Genomic DNA, 14,316 nt, shown 5'->3' on the forward strand with positions numbered 1-14,316 from the left:
CCAACATGGCCGCCAATCACATACTTGCCCAACATGGCCGCCGAGCACATCTTACTTAACATGGCCACCGATCACATCCTTACCCAACATGGCCGCCAATCGCATCCTTACCCAGCATGGCCGCCGATCACATCCTTACCCAACATGGCCGCCAATCACACACTTACCCAACATGGCCGCCGATCACATCCTTACCCAACATGGCCGCCAATCGCATCCTTACCCAGCATGGCCGCCGAACACATCCTTACCCAACATGGCCGCCAATCACATACTTGCCCAACATGGCCGCCGAGCACATCCTTACTTAACATGGCCACCGATCACATCCTTACCCAACATGGCCGCCAATCGCATCCTTACCCAGCATGGCCGCCGAACACATCCTTACCCAACATGGCCGCCAATCACATACTTGCCCAACATGGCCGCCGAGCACATCCTTACTTAACATGGCCACCGATCACATCCTCACCCAACATGGCCGCCAATCGCATCCTTACCCAGCATGGCCGCCGATCACATCCTTTCCCAACATGGCCGCCAATCACATACTTGCCCAACATGGCCGCCGAGCACATCCTTACTTAACATGGCCACCGATCACATCCTTACCCAACATGGCCGCCAATCGCATCCTTACCCAGCATGGCCGCCGAACACATCCTTACCCAACATGGCCGCCAATCACATACTTGCCCAACATGGCCGCCGAGCACATCCTTACTTAACATGGCCACCGATCACATCCTCACCCAACATGGCCGCCAATCGCATCCTTACCCAACATGGCCGCCGATCACATCCTTACCCAACATGGCCGCCAATCACATACTTGCCCAACATGGCCGCCGAGCACATCCTTACTTAACATGGCCACCGATCACACCCTTAGGCAATGTGGCCGCCAGGCGGATCTGACGTAAAGGTTGAGGGGGCGGGCGCGTGCCCAGCGGAAGTGGGGAACAGCTGTTGGGCCGCCTCGTCCTTGCGTAGTGGAGGTGGTGGTAGTAGTGGTTGTTGTGGTGGTTGTTGTTGTTGGTGGTTGTTGTTGTGGTAGTTGGTAGTGGTGGAGGTAGTGGTGAAGGTAGTGGTTGTGGTGGAGGCTGTTGTTGTGGTGGTGGTAGTTGTGGTTGTTGGTAGTTGTGGTGGTGCTTGTTGTGGTAGTTGGTGGTGGTGGTTGTGGTTGTTGTTGTGGTGGTTGTTGTTAGTGGTTGTTGTTGTAGTGGTGGTGGTGGTTGTTGTGGTGGTAGTTGGTAGTGGTGGTTGTTGGTTGTAGTAGTTGGTAGTGGTGGTTGTTATTGTTGTGGTGGTTGTAGTGGTGGTTGTGGTTGTGGTTGTTGTGGTTGTTGTGGTGGTTGTTGTGGTAGTTGGTAGTGGTGGAGGTAGTGGTAGTGGTTGTTGTGGTAGTGGTGGAGGTGGTAGTTGGTAGTTGTGGTGGTGCTTGTTGTGGTAGTTGGTGGTGGTGGTTGTGGTGGTGGTTGTTGTGGTAGTTGGTGGTTGTTGTGGTGGTTGTTGTGGTTGTAGTGGTGGTTGTTGTGGTAGTTGGTGGTGGTTGTTGTGGTGGTTGTAGTGGTTGTGGTGGTTGTAGTGGTTGTGGTGGTTGTTGTTGGTTGTGGTTGTTGTTGGTGGTGGTTGTTGTCGTGGTTGTAGTGGTGGTGGTTGTTGTTGGTTGTGGTAGTTGGTAGTGGTGGTTGTTGTTGTGGTTGTAGTGGTTGTGGTTGTTGTGGTTGTGGAGGTTGTTGTTGTTGTGGTAGTTGGTGGTGGTGGTTGTGGTGGTTGTTGTGGTTGTTGTTGTGGTAGTTGGTTGTTGTTGGTGGTTGTAGTGGTTGTGGAGGTTGTAGTGGTGGTTGTTGTTGTGGTTGTTGTGGTGGTTGTAGTGGTGGTGGTTGTTGTTGTGGTGGTTGTTGTGGTGGTGGTTGTTGTTGTGGTTGTTGTGGTGGTTGTTGTGGAGGTTGTTGTTGTGGTGGTTGTTGTGGAGGTTGTTGTGGTGGTTGTTGTGGTGGTGGTTGTTGTTGTGGTTGCTGTGGTTGTTGTTGTGGTGGGTAGTAGTGGTGGTGGTAGTAGTGGTTGTTGTGGTAGTTGGTGGTGGTTGTAGTGGTGGTTGTTGTTGTGGTGGTTGTAGTGGTGGTGGTTGTAGTGGTGGTTGTTGTTGTGGTGGTTGGAGCCGTGGGCACGAGGGAGGCCCGTGACCTGAAACGTCGTTTCTCTCTCTCAGGCGCCACTGACGAGGGCCGGGCAACCTCCAGCGACGTCGAGGTAACGTTTGTTGCCATGGTTACCACTGCAGCCTTACCATCACCATGGTAACACCACCATTAGCACTGTGACATTACCATGGTAACACCTTGATCACCATACCGTGGGGAGGGGCTGGGTGGGGAGGGTGGGGAGGGGCTGGGTGGGGGGGTGGGAGGGGTGGGGCTGGGTGGGGAGGGGCTGGGTGGGGAGGGGCTGGGAGGGTGGGGAGGGGCTGGGTGGGGAGGGTGGGGCTGGGTGGGGAGGGAGGGGCTGGGTGGGGAGGGAGGGGCTGGGTGGGGGGAGGGTGGGTGGGGAGGGTGGGGAAGGTGGGGCTGGGTGGGGAGGGTGGGGAGGGTGGGGAGGGGCTGGGTGGGGAGGGGCTGGGTGGGGTGGGGAGGGGCTGGGTGGGGGGAGGGTGGGTGGGGAGGGTGGGGAAGGTGGGGCTGGGTGGGGAGGGTGGGGAGGGTGGGGAGGGGCTGGGTGGGGAGGGGCTGGGTGGGGTGGGGAGGGGCTGGGTGGGGAGGGGCTGGGTGGGGAGGGGCTGGGTGGGGAGGAGGGTGGGGGGGGAGGGGCTGGGTGTTGAGGGAGGGGCTGGGTGGGAGGGGAGGCGCTGGGTGGGGAGGGGCTGCTCACCCCGTGGTGCCCTTATAAAACTCAACGTGTCACCTACTCACGCCGGCTTGTGATGCCCGCCCTCACAGTCGGGCAGATTTGCGGAATACCCCACGACGCCCTGGCCCTTGTTGACCCTGCAGGCCATTGAGCGAGCAACCCAGCGACGTTCCTACACCAGCTCCTTCCGCAGGAATGTGTTTTTATTTTCCGTGTTTATTGTTGGGTTATGTGTTCCACGTGCAGTTTGCACGACTTTCATGTCGTATTTTACTGGTAGGAACGAAATGGACCAGCCTACAATAGATTATATCGTCCGTCCGTCCGTCCGTCCGTCCGTGTAGCAACATCGCCCCCTACTGCAAACACTTGGCAGGACCCTACAAAAACCTTTAGACTCTGTGACGCTTTCCTGGCTAAACAAGTGTAACATTATAATTGGTGTTTTTACCCTTCTATCTGGCAACAAAACTGACACCTTTTTACAAGGAGTCATGTTTGCATAGACCGCAATACCTGCAGTCATAATGCAAACAAAAGACACAACTCTGATAATGTGCACTGTCCTTGAAGTTGATTGGTCCACACCCGAGACAGCTTTCCTTAGAGCCTAGTCTCACATGGTCCTTGAAGTTGATTGGTCCACACCCGAGACAGCTTTCCTTAGAGCCTAGTCTCACATGGTCCTTGAAGTTGATTGGTCCACACCCGAGACAGCTTTCCTTAGAGCCTAGTCTCACATGGTCCTTGAAGTTGATTGGTCCACACCCGAGACAGCTTTCCTTAGAGCCTAGTCTCACATGGTCCTTGAAGTTGATTGGTCCACACCCGAGACAGCTTTCCTTAGAGCCTAGTCTCACACGGTCCTTGAAGTTGATTGGTCCACACCCGAGACAGCTTTCCTTAGAGCCTAGTCTCACATGGTCCTTGAAGTTGATTGGTCCACACCCGAGACAGCTTTCCTTAGAGCCTAGTCTCACATGGGTTGGACCAGATGATGCCAAAAGGCGCACAACTCAAAGACAACGCACCATCAGAGTATGAGAGCTCGGGGCAAGCATCTACACTATGGGAACCTCATTTGCCAGTAAAAATATGATAAAAGGGTAAAAAACCAATTATCATATTTTTACTGGCAAATGAGGTTCCCATAGTGTAAGTGTAACATTCCCTTATAATTCCCTGAGATCGCTTTTAATTAAAACATTTTAAATTCAAATTTTACTCACAGCGCCCTAAAGCCTACAGCTAGGCCTAAAGCCTCGAACTAGGCCTCAAACTCTCCCTTCGTATCGTACCCCCGCGTGTGTGAAAGGGAGTTAATGTTTAACAATGTTACATTCCCTGATGCTTTTAAATAGAAACATTTACATTTAAAGCTTTTACATTAATAATTAAAACATTTAAATTACAAATTAACTCACAGCGGCCTAAAGCCTACAGCTAGGCCTAAAGCCTAGACCTAGGCCTCAAACTCTCCCTTCGTATCGTACCCCCGCGTGTGTGCAAGGGAGTTAATGTTTAACAATGTTACATTCCCTGATGCTTTTAAATAGAAACATTTACATTTAAAGCTTTTACATTAATAATTCAAACATTTAAATTACAAATTAACTCACAGCGCCCTAAAGCCTACAGCTAGGCCTAAAGCCTAGACCTAGGCCTCAAACTCTCCCTTCGTATCGTCCGATTCGGTGTAGCAACTTCGCCCCCTACTGCAAACACTTGGCAGGACCCTACACAAACCTTTCGACTCAGTGGGGCTTTCCTGGCTAAACAAGTGTAGTAATACATGATGTTTATATTGTTTGGTTATTCGTTCCTACCAGCCCACCCCGCAGGGTCCTGTTTATTTTGAGCAGCAGCAGAAGCATCATCATCAGCAGCAGCAGCATCAGTAGAATCATCATCCAAACCATATGCAGAAGAATTAGAAGCAAAATCATCATCATCAGCATCATCATCAGCATCATTATCAGCAGCATCACCACCAGCATCATCATCAGCAGCATCATCAGCATCATCATCATCAGCAGCATCATCATCAGCAGCATCATCATCAGCAGCATCAGCAGCATCATCATCATCAGCAGCATCATCATCAGCAGCATCATCATCATCAGCAGCATCAGCAGCATCATCAGCATCATCATCATCAGCAGCATCACCACCATCATCAGCAGCATCAGCAGCAGCATCATCATCAGCAGCATCATCAGCAGCAGCATCATCAGCAGCAGCATCAGCAGCAGCATCATCAGCAGCATCATCAGCAGCATCATCATCAGCATCAGCAGCAGCATCATCAGCAGCATCATCAGCATCAGCATCATCAGCAGCATCAGCATCATCAGCAGCAGCATCATCAGCATCATCATCAGCAGCGATGACGCTGGGTCTGGGAGACGAAGATTCGCTGCCCGACCGAGTTGGAGCCTCGGAGTTTTACCAAAAGTACAACCCCATGGAGATCCTGGGCAGGTGAGGAGGTGGTGGTGGTGGTGGTTGTGGTGGTGGTGGTGTGGTGGTGGTGGTGTAGGGGTGTGAGCAGCATGGTGGTGGTGTTTGTGGTGGTGGTTGTGGCTAGCGTGGTGGTGGTTGTGGTGGTGGTTGTGGTGGTGGTGGTGGTTGTGGTGGTGGTTGTGGTGGTGGTGGTGGTTGTGGTGGTGGTGGTGGTGGTTGTGGTTGTGGTGGTGGTTGTGGTGGTGGTGGTGGTTGTGGTGGTGGTTGTGGTGGTGGTGGTGGTGGTGGGTGTGGTGGTGGTTGTGGTGGTGGTTGTGGTGGTGGTGGGTGTGGTGGTGGTGGTGGTGGAGGTGGTGGTGGTGGTGGTTGTGGTGGTGGTGGTGGGTGTGGTGGTGGTGGGTGTGGTGGTTGTGGTTGTGGTGGTGGTGGTGGGTGTGGTGGTTGTGGTGGTGGTGGTGGGTGTGGTGGTGGTGGTGGTGGTGGTGGGTGTGGTGGTGGGTGTGGTGGTTGTGGTGGTGGTGGTGGGTGTGGTGGTGGTGGTTGTGGTGGTGGTGGTGGGTGTGGTGGTGGTGGTGGTGGGTGTGGTGGTGGTGGTGGTGGTGGGTGTGGTGGTTGTGGTGGTGGTGGTGGGTGTGGTGGTGGTGGGTGTGGTGGTGGTGGGTGTGGTGTTGTTGTTGTGGTGGTGATGGTGGTGGTTGTGATGGTGGTGGTGGGTGTGGTGGTGGTGGTTGTGGTGGTTGTGGTGGTGGTGGGTGTGGTGGTGGGTGTGGTGGTGGTGGTGGTGGGTGTGGTGGTGGGTGTGGTGGTGGTGGTGGTGGGTGTGGTGGTGGTGGTGGTGGGTGTGGTGGTGGTGGATGTGGTGGTGGTGGGTGTGGTGTTCTTGTTGTGGTGGTGATGGTGGTGGTTGTGATGGTGGTGGTGTTGTTGTAGGGGAGTGAGTAGCGTGGCGAGGCGCTGTGTGAGCAGTGTGGTGGTGGTGTGGTGGGTGTGGTGGTGGTGGTGGGTGTGGTGGTGGTGGTGGGTGTGGTGGTGGTGGTGGGTGTGGTGGTGGTGGTGGTGGGTGTGGTGGTGGTGGGTGTGGTGGTGGTGGTGGGTGTGGTGGTGGTGGTGGGTGTGGTGGTGGGTGTGGTGGTGGTGGGTGTGGTGGTGGTGGTTGTGGTGGTGGTGGTGGGTGTGGTGGTGGTGGTGGTTGTGGTGGTGGTGGTGATTGTGGTGGTGGTGGGTGTGGTGGTGGTTGTGGTGGTGGTGGTGGGTGTGATGGGTGTGGTGGTGGTGGTGGGTGTGGTGGTGGGTGTGGTGGTGGTTGTGGTGGTGGGTGTGGTGGTGGTGGTGGGTGTGGTGTTCTTGTTGTGGTGGTGATGGTGGTGGTTGTGGTGGTGGTGGTGTTGTTGTAGGGGAGTGAGTAGCGTGGCGAGGCGCTGTGTGAGCAGTGTGGTGGTGGTGTGGTGGGTGTGGTGGTGGTGGTGGGTGTGGTGGTGGTGGTGGGTGTGGTGGTGGGTGTGGTGGTGGTGGTGGTGGGTGTGGGTGTGGTGGTGGTGGTGGTGGTGGGGTGTGGTGGTGGGTGTGGTGGTGGTGGTGGGTGTGGTGGTGGTGGTGGGTGTGGTGGTGGGTGTGGTGGTGGTGGTGGTGGGTGTGGGTGTGGTGGTGGTGGTGGTGGTGGGTGTGGTGGTGGTGGTGGTGGGTGTGGGTGTGGTGGTGGTGGTGGTGGTGGGTGTGGTGGTGGGTGTGGTGGTGGTGGTGGGTGTGGTGGTGGTGGTGGGTGTGGTGGTGGTGGTGGGTGTGGTGGTGGTGGTGGGTGTGGTGGTGGTGGTGCTGCGATGTAAAGCTTCTTTCGTGACTGCAGCAGGGATTCATCTTCTTGGTTCTTTCGGTAAAGTCGCCACGTAGAAGGGAAATAATAAAATAATAAAAATAAAACACAATAAAATACAATTTTCACGACGTTTCGGCCACAACGCAAGCAGCCGTCCTCAGGTGAAGAACAGGTCTGTCGGGAAGACAGCGTCTGAATGACACACCACCAGGCTTGGCAGCGTATATACTTAAATATATACTTAAATATACGCTGCCAAGCTTGGTGGTGTTCAGAAGAACAGGTCTGTCGGGAAGACAGCGTCTGAATGAGCACCACCAGGCTTGGCAGCGTGTATACTTAAGCTGGGTTGGAGGGGGAAGAGCGCCTTGACAAAAGAATTTGCATATCTGGATGTAAAGCTTTCGTGACTGCAGGGATTCATCTTCTTGGTTCTTTCGGTAAAGTCATGTAGAAGGGAAATAATAAAATAATAAAAATAAAACATAATAAAATACAATTCTCACGACGTTTCGGCCACAACGCAAGCAGCCGTCCTCAGGTGAAGAACAGGTCTGTCGGAAAGACAGCGTCTGAATGAGCACCACCAGGCTTGGCAGCGTGTATACTTAAGCTGCTGGGTTGGAGGGGGAAGAGCGCCTTGACAAAGGAGTTTGCATATCAACAGATACGCTGCCAAGCCTGGTGGTGTGTCATTTAGACGCTGTCTTCCCGACAGACCTGTTCTTCACCTGAGGACGGCTGCTTACGTTGTGGCCGAAACGTCGTGAGAATTGTATTTTATTGTGTTTTATTTTTATGATTTTATTACTTCCCTTCTACGGGGTGACTTTACCGAAATAACCAAGAAGGTTGCTGTTATAGGGGAGTGAGTAGCGTGGTGAGACGCTGCGTGAGCAAGGCGACTGAGGGTGAGTTTGCGGTGGTGGTTGTTGTTGTTGTTGTGATGGTTGTTGTTGTTGTTGTGATGGTTGTTGTTGTTGTTGTGTAGAGGAGTGAGTAGCGTAGTGAGGCGCTGTGTGAGCAAGGCCACTGGTTGTGGTTGTGTTGTTGTGGTTGTTGTGGTTGTGATTGTGGTTGTTGTTGTTGTTGTGTTGTTGTTGTTGTAGGGGTGTAAGTAGCGTAGTGAGACGCTGCGTGGGCAAGGCCACTGGGGGTGAGTTTGCTGTGATGGTTGTTGTTGTTGTGGTGGTGGTTGTTGTTGTGGTTGTGATTGTTGTTGTAGGGGAGTGAGTAGTGTAGTGAGACGCTGCGTGGGCAAGGCCACTGGGGGGGAGTTTGTGTTGTTGTTGTGGTTGTTGTGGTTGTGATTGTTGTTGTAGGGGAGTGAGTAGTGTAGTGAGACGCTGCGTGGGCAAGGCCACTGGGGGGGAGTTTGTGTTGTTGTTGTGGTTGTTGTGGTTGTGATTGTTGTTGTAGGGGAGTGAGTAGTGTAGTGAGACGCTGCGTGGGCAAGGCCACTGGGGGGGAGTTTGTGTTGTTGTTGTGGTTGTTGTGGTTGTGATTGTTGTTGTAGGGGTGTAAGTAGCGTAGTGAGACGCTGCGTGGGCAAGGCCACTGGGGGGTGAGTTTGTGTTGTTGTTGTGGTGGTTGTTGTTGTTGTGTTGTTGCTGTTGTAGGGGAGTGAGTAGCGTGGTGAGGCGCTGCGTGAGCAAGGCGACTGAGGGTGAGTTCGTGTTGTTGTTGTTGTTGTGATGGTTGTTGTTGTTGTGTTGTTGTTGTTGTTGTAGGGGAGTGAGTAGCGTGGTGAGGCGCTGCGTGAGCAAGGCCACTGGGGGTGAGTTTGTGTTGTTGTTGTTGTTGTTGTTGTTGTAGGGGTGTAAGTAGCGTAGTGAGACGCTGCGTGGGCAAGGCCACTGGGGGTGAGTTTGTGTTGTTGTTGTTGTGGTTGTTGTTGTTGTTGTGGTGGTGGTTGTTGTTGTGGTTGTAGGGGTGTAAGTAGCGTAGTGAGACGCTGCGTGGGCAAGGCCACTGGGGGTGAGTTTGCTGTGATGGTTGTTGTTGTTGTTGTGGTGGTGGTTGTTGTTGTTGTGGTGGTGGTTGTTGTTGTTGTTGTGGTTGTGATTGTTGTTGTAGGGGAGTGAGTAGCGTGGTGAGGCGCTGCGTGGGCAAGGCCACTGGGGGTGAGTTTGCGTTGTTGTTGTGGTTGTTGTTGTTGTTGTGGTTGTTGTTGTGGTTGTTGTTGTTGTAGGGGAGTGAGTAGTGTAGTGAGGCGCTGCGTGGGCAAGGCGACTGCGGGTGAGTTTGCGTTGTTGTTGTGGTTGTTGTTGTTGTTGTGGTTGTTGTTGTTGTTGTAGGGGTGTGAGTAGCGTAGTAAGACGCTGCGTGGGCAAGGCCACTGCGGGTGAGTTTGTGTTGTTGTTGTGGTTGTTGTTGTTGTTGTTGTTGTTGTGTAGGGGTGTAAGTAGCGTAGTGAGACGCTGCGTGGGCAAGGCCACTGGGGGTGAGTTTGTGTTGTTGTTGTTGTGGTTGTTGTGGTTGTTGTTGTTGTTGTTGTGTAGGGGAGTGAGTAGCGTAGTGAGACGCTGCGTGAGCAAGGCCACTGGGGGTGAGTTTGCGTTGTTGTTGTGGTTGTTGTTGTGGTTGTTGTTGTTGTAGGGGAGTGAGTAGCGTAGTGAGACGCTGCGTGAGCAAGGCCACTGGGGGTGAGTTTGTGTTGTTGTTGTTGTGGTTGTTGTGGTTGTTGTTGTTGTTGTGTAGGGGAGTGAGTAGTGTAGTAAGACGCTGCGTGAGCAAGGCCACTGGGGGTGAGTTTGCGGTGAAGATCATCGACTTGGCGGCCGAGCTGCTGGACGCTGAGCAGGTGGACGAGATCCGCAGCTCCACCCACACCGAGGTGGACATCCTGAGGCGCGTGGCAGGGCACCCTCACATCAGTGAGTCACTCACTCGCTCGCTCACTCACCCACTCACCCACACCGAGGTGGACATCCTGAGACGCGTGGCAGGGCACCCTCACATCAGTGAGTCGCCCGCTCGCTCGCCCACTCACTCACTCGCTCGCTCGCCCACTCACCCACACCGAGGTGGACATCCTGAGGCGCGTGGCAGGGCACCCTCACATCAGTGAGTCGCCCGCTCGCTCGCCCACTCGCTCGCTCGTTCGCCCACTCACCCACTCACCCACACCGAGGTGGACATCCTGAGACGCGTGGCAGGGCACCCTCACATCAGTGAGTCACTCACTCAGTCACTCACCCACTCGCTCGCCTACTCACTAGCTCGCTCGCTCACTCACTCACTCACCCACTCACCCACACCGAGGTGGACATCCTGAGGCGCGTGGCAGGGCACCCTCACATCAGTGAGTCACTCACTCAGTCACTCACCCACTCGCTCGCCCACTCACTAGCTCGCTCGCTCACTCACTCACTCACTCACCCACTCACCCACACCGAGGTGGACATCCTGAGGCGCGTGGCAGGGCACCCTCACATCAGTGAGTCGCTCACTCGCTCGCTCACTCGCTCACTCGCTCACTCACCCACTCACTCACCCACACCGAGGTGGACATCCTGAGGCGCGTGGCAGGGCACCCTCACATCAGTGAGTCGCTCGCTCGCTCGCCCACTCACTCGCTCGCTCGCCCACTCACTCACCCGCTCGCTCGCTAGCTCATTCGCTCGCTCGCTCACTCATTCGCTCGCTCACTCACTCACCCACTCGCCCACTCACCCACACCGAGGTGGACATCCTGAGGCGCGTGGCAGGGCACCCTCACATCAGTGAGTCGCTCGCTCAGTCACTCACCCACTCGCTCGCTCACTCGCTCACATCGCTCGCTCTCTCGTCCCCAATCGCTCACTCGCCCACTCACCCACACCGAGGTGGACATCCTGAGACGCGTGGCAGGGCACCCTCACATCAGTGAGTCGCTCACTCGCTCGCCCACTCACTCGCTCACTCGCTCACTCGCTCACTCATTCACTCGTTCGCCCGCTCGCTCACTCACTCGCTCGCTCGCTCGCTCACTCACCCACACCGAGGTGGACATCCTGAGGCGCGTGGCCGGGCACCCTCACATCAGTGAGTCGCTCACTCGCTCGCCCACTCACTCGCTCACTCGCTCACTCATTCACTCGTTCGCCCCGCTCGCTCACTCGCTCGCTCGCTCGCTCACTCACCCACACCGAGGTGGACATCCTGAGGCGCGTGGCCGGGCACCCTCACATCAGTGAGTCGCTCACTCGCTCGCTCACCCACTCACCCACTCACTCGTTCATTCATTCACTCGTTCGCTCGCTCACTCGCTCGCTCGCTCGCTCACCCACTCACCCACTCACTCGTTCATTCATTCACTCGTTCGCTCGCTCACTCGCCTCGCTCGCTCACTCACTCACTCGTTCACTCACTCACTCACTCACCCACCCACTCACCCACTCACTCACTCTGTGCTGGTGGACTGTGGTGGTGGTGGTTGACCGTGTTGGTTGACTTTGTGTTGGTGGTGAACTCCGTGGGTGTCGTTCACAGTTCAGCTCATCGACTGCTTCGAGTCGTCCACCGTCATCTTCCTCGTCTTTGACCTGTGAGTCCACCTCCCTGTGAGTCCACCTCCCTGTGAGTCCACCTCCCTGTGAGTCCACCTCCCTGTGAGTCCACCTTCCTGTGAGTCCACCTCCCTGTGAGTCCACCTCCCTGTGGTGCAGTGTTGAGTCTATGGTGCAGTGTTGAGTCTGTGGTGCAATGTTGAGTCTATGGTGCAGTGTTGAGTCTATGGTGCAGTGTTGAGTCTATGGTGCAGTGTTGAGTCTATGGTGCAGTGTTGAGTCTATGGTGCAGTGTTGAGTCTGTGGTGCAGTGTTGAGTCTATGGACTGCAGTGTTGAGTCTATGGTGCAGTGTTGAGTCTATGGTGCAGTGTTGAGTCTGTGGTGCAGTGTTGAGTCTGTGGTGCAGTGTTGAGTCTGTGGTGCAGTGTTGAGTCTATGGTGCAGTGTTGAGTCTGTGGTGCAGTGTTGAGTCTGTGGTGCAGTGTTGAGTCTATGGTGCAGTGTTGAGTCTGTGGTGCAGTGTTGAGTCTATGGTGCAGTGTTGAGTCTGTGGTGCAATGTTGAGTCTATGGTGCAGTGTTGAGTCTATGGTGCAGTGTTGAGTCTATGGACTGCAGTGTTGAGTCTATGGTGCAGTGTTGAGTCTATGGTGCAGTGTTGAGTCTGTGGTGCAGTGTTGAGTCTGTGGTGCAGTGTTGAGTCTATGGTGCAGTATTGAGTCTATGGTGCAGTGTTGAGTCTGTGGTGCAGTGTTGAGTCTATGGGCAGTGTTGAGTCTATGGTGCAGTGTTGAGTCTATGGTGCAGTGTTGAGTCTGTGGTGCAGTGTTGAGTCTATGGGCAGTGTTGAGTCTATGGTGCAGTGTTGAGTCTATGGTGCAGTGTTGAGTCTGTGGTGCAGTGTTGAGTCTATGGGCAGTGTTGAGTCTATGGTGCAGTGTTGAGTCTGTGGTGCAGTGTTGAGTCTATGGTGCAGTGTTGAGTCTATGGTGCAGTGTTGAGTCTGTGGTGCAGTGTTGAGTCTATGGTGCAGTGTTGAGTCTATGGGCAGTGTTGAGTCTGTGGTGCAGTGTTGAGTCTATGGTGCAGTGTTGAGTCTATGGGCAGTGTTGAGTCTATGGTGCAGTGTTGAGTCTATGGTGCAGTGTTGAGTCTATGGTGCAGTGTTGAGTCTATGGTGCAGTGTTGAGTCTGTGGTGCAGTGTTGAGTCTATGGGCAGTGTTGAGTCTATGGTGCAGTGTTGAGTCTGTGGTGCAGTGTTGAGTCTATGGTGCAGTGTTGAGTCTATGGTGCAGTGTTGAGTCTATGGTGCAGTGTTGAGTCTATGGTGCAGTGTTGAGTCTGTGGTGCAGTGTTGAGTCTGTGGTGCAGTGTTGAGTCTATGGTGCAGTGCTGAGTCTATGGTGCAGTGTTGAGTCTGTGGTGCAGTGTTGAGTCTATGGGCAGTGTTGAGTCTATGGTGCAGTGTTGAGTCTATGGTGCAGTGTTGAGTCTATGGTGCAGTGTTGAGTCTATGGTGCAGTGTTGAGTCTATGGTGCAGTGTTGAGTCTATGGGCAGTGTTGAGTCTATGGTGCAGTGTTGAGTCTATGGTGCAGTGTTGAGTCTATGGTGCAGTGTTGAGTCTATGGTGCAGTGTTGAGTCTATGGTGCAGTGTTGAGTCTATGGGCAGTGTTGAGTCTATGGTGCAGTGTTGAGTCTATGGTGCAGTGTTGAGTCTATGGTGCAGTGTTGAGTCTATGGTGCAGTGTTGAGTCTATGGTGCAGTATTGAGTCTATGGTGCAGTGTTGAGTCTATGGTGCAGTGTTGAGTCTATGGGCAGTGTTGAGTCTATGGTGCAGTGTTGAGTCTATGGTGCAGTGTTGAGTCTGTGGTGCAGTGTTGAGTCTATGGTGCAGTGTTGAGTCTATGGTGCAGTGTTGAGTCTATGGTGCAGTGTTGAGTCTATGGTGCAGTGTTGAGTCTATGGTGCAGTGTTGAGTCTGTGGTGCAGTGTTGAGTCTGTGGTGCAGTGTTGAGTCTATGGTGCAGTGTTGAGTCTGTGGTGCAGTGTTGAGTCTATGGTGCAGTGTTGAGTCTATGGTGCAGTGTTGAGTCTATGGTGCAGTGTTGAGTCTGTGGTGCAGTGTTGAGTCTGTGGTGCAGTGTTGAGTCTATGGTGCAGTGTTGAGTCTATGGTGCAGTGTTGAGTCTATGGTGCAGTGTTGAGTCTATGGTGCAGTGTTGAGTCTGTGGTGCAGTGTTGAGTCTATGGTGCAGTGTTGAGTCTATGGGCAGTGTTGAGTCTATGGTGCAGTGTTGAGTCTATGGTGCAGTGTTGAGTCTATGGTGCAGTGTTGAGTCTATGGTGCAGTGTTGAGTCTGTGGTGCAGTGTTGAGTCTGTGGTGCAGTGTTGAGTCTATGGTGCAGTGTTGAGTCTATGGTGCAGTGTTGAGTCTATGGTGCAGTGTTGAGTCTATGGTGCAGTGTTGAGTCTATGGTGCAGTGTTGAGTCTGTGGTGCAGTGTTGAGTCTATGGTGCAGTGTTGAGTCTATGGTGCAGTGTTGAGTCTATGGGCAGTGTTGAGTCTATGGTGCAGTGTTGAGTCTATGGTGCAGTGTTGAGTCTATGGTGCAGTGTTGAGTCTATGGTGCAGTGTTGAGTCTGTGGTGCAGTGTTGAGTCTGTGGTGCAGTGTTGAGTCTGTGGTGCAG

General features: G+C 53.9%; 1 protein-coding gene and 1 long non-coding RNA gene across 5 annotated transcripts; both read left to right on the forward strand.

Annotated features, from left to right (window-relative positions):
• Positions 1-917: 917 nt before the first annotated feature.
• On the forward strand, positions 918-4,768 carry LOC144740017 (uncharacterized). The gene is made up of 3 exons (XR_013589550.1): positions 918-1,001; positions 2,219-2,259; positions 4,683-4,768. It is a non-coding gene; the product is annotated as an uncharacterized LOC144740017 (long non-coding RNA).
• Positions 4,769-5,183: 415 nt separating this feature from the next.
• Positions 5,184-11,920, forward strand: LOC144740019 (phosphorylase b kinase gamma catalytic chain, liver/testis isoform-like). 4 transcript variants are annotated; one of them, XM_078622904.1, is made up of 3 exons: positions 5,184-5,334; positions 9,830-10,005; positions 11,603-11,898. In XM_078622904.1, the coding sequence occupies exons 1-3, from the start codon at positions 5,240-5,242 to the stop codon at positions 11,659-11,661; spliced, it is 330 nt and encodes a 109-aa protein (XP_078479030.1). In that variant the 5' UTR covers positions 5,184-5,239; the 3' UTR covers positions 11,662-11,898. The 4 variants fall into 4 exon arrangements, 1 of the variants encoding a protein (XP_078479030.1); XR_013589553.1 differs by lacking the exons at positions 9,830-10,005; positions 11,603-11,898 and adding an exon at positions 9,631-9,713; XR_013589551.1 differs by lacking the exons at positions 9,830-10,005; positions 11,603-11,898 and adding an exon at positions 8,355-8,419.
• Positions 11,921-14,316: the final 2,396 nt, after the last annotated feature.

Source organism: Lampetra planeri, unplaced genomic scaffold (genome assembly GCF_965212315.1).
Source record: "Lampetra planeri unplaced genomic scaffold, kcLamPlan1.2.h2 scaffold_1847, whole genome shotgun sequence".
NCBI classification, from domain to species: Eukaryota; Metazoa; Chordata; class Hyperoartia; order Petromyzontiformes; family Petromyzontidae; genus Lampetra; species Lampetra planeri.

Excerpts from the sequence above, each read along its gene's own strand:
- LOC144740019 (XM_078622904.1), top strand. The coding sequence starts at position 5,240 with ATGACGCTGGGTCTGGGAGACGAAGATTCGCTGCCCGACCGAGTTGGA. Across the intron at positions 5,335-9,829 it reads CCCATGGAGATCCTGGGCAG|GGGAGTGAGTAGTGTAGTAA; the intron begins GTGAGGAGGTGG and ends GTTGTTGTGTAG. Across the intron at positions 10,006-11,602 it reads GGCAGGGCACCCTCACATCA|TTCAGCTCATCGACTGCTTC; the intron begins GTGAGTCACTCA and ends TGTCGTTCACAG.